The sequence below is a fragment of the Chenopodium quinoa genome, unplaced genomic scaffold (genome assembly GCF_001683475.1).
Source record: "Chenopodium quinoa cultivar QQ74 unplaced genomic scaffold, ASM168347v1, whole genome shotgun sequence".
NCBI classification, from domain to species: domain Eukaryota; kingdom Viridiplantae; phylum Streptophyta; class Magnoliopsida; order Caryophyllales; family Amaranthaceae; genus Chenopodium; species Chenopodium quinoa.
The window spans coordinates 5,297,342-5,305,328 of NW_018743850.1; the positions used below are offsets into that span (position 1 = coordinate 5,297,342).

At 36.3% G+C, this 7,987-nt stretch overlaps 1 protein-coding gene across 1 annotated transcript; it reads right to left on the reverse strand.

Moving 5' to 3' along the window:
* Positions 1–995: 995 nt before the first annotated feature.
* On the reverse strand, positions 996–4,313 carry LOC110686064 (phosphatidylinositol 4-kinase gamma 7-like). Its single transcript, XM_021862646.1, has 2 exons — positions 4,033–4,313; positions 996–3,658 (listed from the first exon to the last, which is right to left on the reverse strand). The coding sequence occupies exon 2, from the start codon at positions 3,393–3,395 to the stop codon at positions 1,473–1,475; it is 1,923 nt and encodes a 640-aa protein (XP_021718338.1). The 5' UTR covers positions 3,396–3,658; positions 4,033–4,313; the 3' UTR covers positions 996–1,472.
* Between the last annotated feature and the right edge of the window lie 3,674 nt (positions 4,314–7,987).

The window sequence follows — 7,987 nt, forward strand, 5'->3', positions numbered from 1 at the left end:
TATAATATAATTTATACGTTAAGCAAAATATCGTCATATGGGATCTTGTTGGATTCGTCTCATAAAATACTGTCACAATATCAATTTTTTATAATTTTTACTCTTACACAATTATAGATATTTAGCATATAAAATGTGGTTTAAGATGCGTAATTTCATCCTTGTTGCAATATTAATAGAACGGAGGAAATATGATTTTCTTGCTTATAATGTCAGCAAATACCAACCTTGTTTTTTAATTATGAATTTATATTGTTCATCTGTTTGGTGAAATCTAAACCACCGTGACATAAAGACATGTAATGAACATGGCAAACGTCGTTTTCGTCAAAATTAAAATAATATTATTGACATAAAATGCGAAGGGATGGGATAAGGAAAAAGCCATTTATCCACATCCGCAGAAAAGTAAGTTGTTACATATAGAATTGTAATTGCATATATGATGGTGACCCTTAAAAAACAGTGGGTTACAGCCAGGTCTTGATGACACTAGCTGAAAGGGAATGTTTTTATATCGCTAAACTACATCAGATGATCGTTTTCCCGCCTGTAGGTGGCACACGGAGGGGTGAAGATGTATCATGCACAAGTATACACTCGGGTGTAGGATGAACACCCTTTCCAAGTTGCCTCAGCAGCTCAACCAGAAGCCCTGTAACTGTCAAATTTTCCAAATGACCGGTAACCAACATGCCGTGATCAGAAAAAAGTCAACAATGGAATTCAAGTCTTCAATCATACAGAAAACTTCAGTTATCAGTCTATCAAAGTTTCTGTTGATATTATAGCTGCTGAAATCAGCTAGAGAAACAGAAGACGGTCAGAAAATAAACTTGCTCTACAATCACCTCCGATCAGTACGTATCATGTCGCCATTGAATAATGAATACCGTAACATACAATCAGCAATCAGCACAGTAGCTCTGGACCAGTATGTAAGGTAATCACACTTCCACAAGTTATTAAAGAAAGAAGTACAAAAATTACAGAGATGCAAAAAGAGGGTAATAAGTGGAATGGAGGAATTTCACAAGAAACAACAGTCTCAGTGGTATATACATTAGTTTCTATTTTCTTTTTCTTTTTTTTTTTTTTCTTTTTTTCTGTTTTTTTTGGTTCTTTTTTTGACGGATTTCTCATTTTCTACAAAATTATTTATCAAACAAGCCCACAAAGAGTGAAAGAAAAATCTAAAACCAAAAGCTTCAAGGCTTTCTAAGAAGAGAACAAAAAAATACAAACAAATCCTACTAAGACAGCCACTTCGCCGAAGCATTGCCGCCTTCAAAGAATATTTACAGCACTTCCAAACTGCTGCTGCCCTCCCAAGGCCACAACCCACCACTACTTCCTGGGAAGTGTCCCTGACCTAATAAATCCTATCAATCCTCCTCCACTCTCGCAACACCTACAAATCCTTATTATCTCAACTGGCTAAGCCCTCTCATATAGCTGTAAGTATCTCTATCTCAAAACTGGCACGAAGTCCCGAGCCTCAGTCTCTGCCTCTGCCCGAGGGTCACAGCCTTCCGCTCAGCAAATGCTGGGCGCAGCAGCTCTTGGAACTTCTCAAGAAAGAGTGTCCACTCCTCTTCGTTCATGTCAGCAACCTTCACAAAACTAGCACTAGCAGGGAGCTGCTCATTTGCACTCCTATGACCAGATGACGAATAGCCATTCTCTGCTTTCGCCCCAGGAAATTTCTGACTCTTTTCCGCTAAACAAGTATTCTTGAGGGACATTGATATCATTGACATAGATGGGAATTTTTGAGGACCAGGAAATACCGCAAAACCATTCCCCTCCGCATCCACCTCCCCATCATTGTCACCATCTTCACTTTCCTCTTCCTCCTCCGGACTTTCCTCCAGCTTTGAGAGAGGGTTTCTACCATTCACACCAAAGACTGGTGATCTGATGAAATAATCCTCTCCATTTCCCATCTTAGGAGTACAGTCCCACTCAGGGTCCTCACAATCAATGTCAAACAGAAAGTCATCTTCACCAGCTTCAGACTCCGGCACAAACAACTCCCTCTCTTCCACCAGTCTCCTCGCTTCAATGCACACAAGCTCAAGTTCACTAGGTTCCTCCTCTCCACTACGGAATTCCCTACTCATCATCTCACCTATCTCGGCAAGACACAGGCCAAAGGCTGCAGCTTCTTTGAGGAAAATGGTGCAGAGCACCAAGACACGAAGGCATGCCTCACGGATCATTGGAAGCTCAGCGCGAAGCATCTCACAATCTTTTTCTGGATTAAGGCCCTCAATATATGCAAGCTCATCCTCAGAAAATGGGATAGAAGACTGTGGCCAGTGAATCCATTCAAAGTATGGATCCTCCAAAGTTTCAGGCAGACAAAGACCATGGTCAATGGGAATGAGCTCGACTTGACCAAATCTCCCCACACCATCAAGCTTTCTAACAAGGAGGTTGCCAGCATGCCTGTCGGTGTTAAAAATCCTAATGTCCAATATCCCAATCCTATGCACAGATGAGACGGGAAAGCTTGAGGTTCCATGGTCACTGGCATCAAAATCATGTGGGATATATTGCTGGCAAGAAGCGATCTTACTGACCAGTTTCTTCTTGTGAGGTTTGTTACCATTCACCCCATCATTGACATTAAAGATAGAATGAGTGATCTTCACCAAAGCCGTAGCAGGTACACTTGCAAAATTCTGGGCATCAAGAAGATACGCCGCTACTTCCCTTATGCCTGTCTCCCCAACCCGGACAGATCGCTTCAGACCTGGTTGCCCAAGAGCCCTGCCTACAAACCCTTTTGGATTGTTTGGCGCAAAAGGCTCTTCATCAGTGGGCTTCACAATAGCAACACTCTCCCCTCTAATGTTCCTAAAGTAGTAAGCACCTCCAAGCCCACCAGTCACAGGCACTGGATCAACACCATTCTTAATCGCCTTGCCAATCTCCTTAACCATCTGCTTGTTAACCTCATGCAGATCAGACCGCCCCAACAACTCCACCGGACCACTCTTATCCTTCTGCTGGAGATCCCCACCTCGAGGAGACAAACACGGGGTGGATGAGCTCCGATGCATATTCCCCCTCGTCAAAAGAAGAGGGGAATCATGCCTAATAGCATCAAGATCATTCTTCAACACCATATCCCCATAAGTCAAAGAACTCTCATCAGTCGGAACATTAAGTGCAATCTGCAACCTCCTCTTCACAGTATGAACATTATCACTCCGATCCAACTCCATCCCCAACACACACCCTGTGTCCGTCTGCACAAAAACCCTCCTCCTACCCGTGGTAGACACTTTCCCATAGAACTCCCCCGAACCCGAACCCGACCTCAACAATGGGTTCTTAAACAACCCAACAGGGGCCTGGGTCTGAACAGGGCTGTCCACCTTAGACATATTGCCTCTCAAATCTTTCAAACACGGTGACCGCGAAAGAGAGCCCGTTCTCCTCTCTCAAGCTACCACCTAACTCTATATCCCTCAACAGGAAACTACTACTCAAGGTGCACAATAAGGTCACAATCATTAATTTATCACCCACCAAAACCCCTAAATCCACCTCTTTTTTCACAATCCACCAAACTGACTAGCTCAATTTCAGCAATATCACTACATTCACATCCCCATCGTACTAAGTAAGATCTCTATACTTTGATTATCTGAAAACAAAGATATACCAATAATCAATCATAACACTCCAGAAATATTCCAACACATACATAAATAAATGTATACATAAAACTTCACACTTTATTTAACAGATCTAAATAATCCCCGAGCTGGCAATCCCTAACACGATACGAACCCGACATAAACTATCCAAAAGCTTATCTTTATAATTCTTTAACTACTACTACTGAATCCTGAACATTTTACCACATTTTAAAACATGATTTTTACATTAATCAACAAAAACAGCAAAAACCCAGAAAAACCCACAGCTGAAAAATTAAATCTTCAAGGTCAAAATCTTGAGATGAAAGATTTATAAATCCCAGAAAATACGGAGCAGCAAAAAATCAAAAGAACTGACCTTATAATAAAAGAGAGATCTGGGAAATCAATTCAAGTAAGAAATTAATCAATCAATCCAAAAAAGAAGAAGAATCAAAGAATTATAAATTCAAGAAAGTTGAATGAATCAAATCAATCAAACGATCATGAATTTGAGCTTCGATTTTTTTTAGTTTCTCTCTCTTTCGCGTTATCTTTCAAAAATGAAGAGCAGGAGTTGTTTTTAACACTGGACCGCTAAAAACTCAAAGGTTTAGTTTACTTAACTCAACCATGGTTAAACCCTTAATAATAAAATTAAAAGGGGTTTTAATGTTTTTTCTTTAAGTTAATAATCTTAATCAGAGGTTTTTGTTTTTTTTTTTTTTTTTGATGGAATAAATAAAAAAGATGGAAAATTGGAAGGGTCTAGAATAAGGAATGAGTGCCGTTAGATTTGGGTGATATAAAGAAGGGGATGACCAATGACGAGGAGAGAGAATGTTATTTCATTGAGGTGGTGTTCGTACGTGGGTTGGGTGACCGTCATTCTAGCAATTCTAAGGGTATTTTTTTATTTTATTTTTTTACTGTTTTTACGGTGGTAATTACAGCAAGGTCGGAAATTATGAGATCTCATTTAGTTGACACGGAAAATAAATAACCATAGAAAGTTGTATTTTATGGGAAATTATTTCCCAAATGAACAGTTGTGACAATGGAAAGTTGGAATTTCCATTATTTTGAATGACCAAGGAGCCTAGGTAATTTACTTCCTACATTTTTGCTTTTTTGTGTCAACCAAATAACTATTCAAATTACAAAATCCCATGAATTTTCACTTCCGCCATTTTATTTTGTCACTCAAACAACCCTGAGTTTTTATCTGTTTTTTTTAACTATGGAGTTGAGTAACTTCTCAAGTTTTAAATTGTTTGTGATTGGTTAATTCATTCCCTTTTTCCCATATTATGTGCAATGTTCATTTTTGACACATTCTTTAACAAGAGGGGAAATCTAGTGGAAGCTTACAATTGTCTACAGATAATAAATTAAGACATATAGATATTAGAGAAATTGAGAAAAAGGCGTGATTTGTATCCACTATTTTGAGAACAAGTAATTTGAGAACGAGAAAGTAACTCATTAAGTGGCAGCACCAAATTTATACATTGACTTGAAAGTTTCATCCCAACTACTACAACTATTAATGATAGTACCTTATTCAATTGTTGTTCAAATGCTCATACATGATATATCTTCCCAATACCCAACTTTTTTTTCTTGGACATAAACTCTAGGACCTTGTTTAGTTAACAATGGGAATTATATCTCGTAGGAAATTACATTTCAAGAAAAGTGATTTTTCAACTGAAATTTCTAAGATTTTTCCTAAACTTGTTTGGTTGGCAATATATAAATTTATAATTCACATTAATTTTGATCGACTTAAAATGAGCTCGTTAATTCACTATAAATGAGTTCAAATAAATGAATTTATAAAATTTGACATACCTTGATAGTTTCTTCGTCAATATTTGGGGCACAATCTCTTTTATACTTCATCCAAACATCAAATAAAAAGAGTAAGTTAGATTCATATCCTAACATTATAGTCCCATAAAAGGCTTTTTGTTTGTAATATTTCGGAAATATAAGTACTCATTAATTTTAACTGTGAATAATGGAGTTTTTATCCATGTAGGATTTTTGTTTAATTCATCTAAACCTGTATTTTTAACACCTTAACTTTGTATTATCAGTTTCTCACCTCACTCTACTCCACAATTTACTCATTTTACTTCCATTATTCAAAAATAAAAGCTTGTCCATAAAAGATTTTCATACGACTATATAGTCAATATAGATACGTTCTAGACAAAAAGAGGTGGTTTGTTATATTATTCCTTCACAAAACAAGAAAAAGGTGGATTGAGATATTCTAATTTAGTAATGAAAATGGGAGGAAATCTTTTCTATTTTTGGGAAGGAAGTTTCCAGCAAGCTACGATTAGACCAAAATTTACACTTTACAGTGGCAAGATAAGAGAAGGGGTAAATCCGACCTTGTAGGATTTATGATCTTGCAGAATTCTAGGGGCTCTGCCAGTTAGGTGTGCTAGTGGTCAAATTTTGCCCCTTGATTTGAGGGATGGGAGGAGAGAGAATATTTATGGAATGACGAAAATACCCCTTCTATTGAAAGTAGGCTGAAATGAAGTATGGGAAGGTGCAACGTAATTCAAGAGAAGTCAATACTCAAGAGTATGGACTTAAGAGTGGAATTATGAGTGGGTCCCCCTTGTTTGTGTAGTGCACGTCATGATCATTAAGATTGATGTCTATTTTTTATTTATTTTTTTATTTTTTATACTAGTATATTTTTTTTAATAAAAGTTGGTTTTAATTATATTAGGAATAGTTCACTAAAGTTTTATTTCTTTACCTTATTTTTGCTTAATTGAAATTATTTTTGCTTAAGTGAAATTATTTTTGCTGAAATAAAATTATTTTTTATTGATTACTTATTTTTACTGATTTTCAATTATACTTAGACCGTGTTTAATAGTTAGAGTTTTGACCAAAAATGAGTTTAGTTGACCAAGTTAGAGTCATAAATCATCTAATTTGGTTGTTTGGTAAAAGAGCTTTTTAAATGAGTTGATTAAGGCAAATCAACTAATTTGTAAAGCGCTAAAAAATAGAGCTTTTTAGATTAGCTTATTGAGCAATGGATATCAAATGATAATTTTATCCTTAAAAAGTTACTCTAATTTACATTCTTACCCTCTCACTTATATACCCTAGTCAAGTAAAAATAAATTACTAATATCCTAAATTGTCATTTCATGTGTTCAACTAACAAACAACTACAACTAATAAGTTAATTTTACCTAACAACTCTACATAATAAGCTCTTACCAATCAGCTAGTCAAAATAGCTAATGCAACTGGCTAGTTAAATCAGCTAATGTAATCAGTTCTTACCAATACTAACCGCTAATTACCAAACAATAGTCCTTAAAATTGCTGGCTTTCACTGTTTATTTATTATTTTTACTAAATTGAATTTATTTTAATCAAAAGTGAAATTATTTTGGAAAAATGAAAATAAATAATCCCACCTTTGTCCGGTCTGACAATAACAAACCCACCTTTTGATTTTTACGAGACAAACCCACTTTGGAAAGTAATCTTCTTTTAATATACAATTTTACAGGTTACCTGTTAGAAAGGTTAACCTTTCCCATTTCCCTCCTAAACCCTCTTCTACTTCAACTAATTTTCTTCGAACACCACATTTCCCGGTAAAAAGACAAACTCAAGGGAATTCCCCTAAAAAAAAATTAAGAGCGCAATTAGAACTGGTAATCCCAAATCGCAAAGCTGGGAACTTTATATGCATAATTGTGAATTGGGTTCAATCGATTTTGGTGAATGCATGAAATTTCGAGGTAATTTCAGAAACCCTAAGTTTCGATTTTGTTGAATGGTTGAATTTAAGTTAAATTATTGTGCTTGTGGTGATAATTAGGGTTTATATAATAGTTTTAGTGAATTTCGTGCATTCGTTTGTTAATTATGGAGAATGTGTGTCTGAAATTTTACCATGGGGGGTTGTTTAAGAAGGGGAAAAATGGTGAATGGGAATATGTAGGAGGGCAGCATAGGACTTTTGCAATTGATGCTGATGAGTTGTGTTGGTTTTATTTAAAGGAATTAGTAGCTAAATGTGGTAATTATGCTGATGTGTACAAGATTTATTACTTGATGCCTGGATTTGATTTTGTTGATGAGTTAAGGAGTGTGTATAATGATGATGAGGTTAGAACAATGGGGGAACTTTTGCTTAGTAGTAGATGTCTGGATTTGTATTTGGTTCATGATGGTAATGAGCTTCAATTCTTAAACACTGTCCATGTATCTCAGTCTGGATCAAAAAACACAACCCAACACATTAGAAGCCCAAAACACAACCAAGTCCACCTACAAGG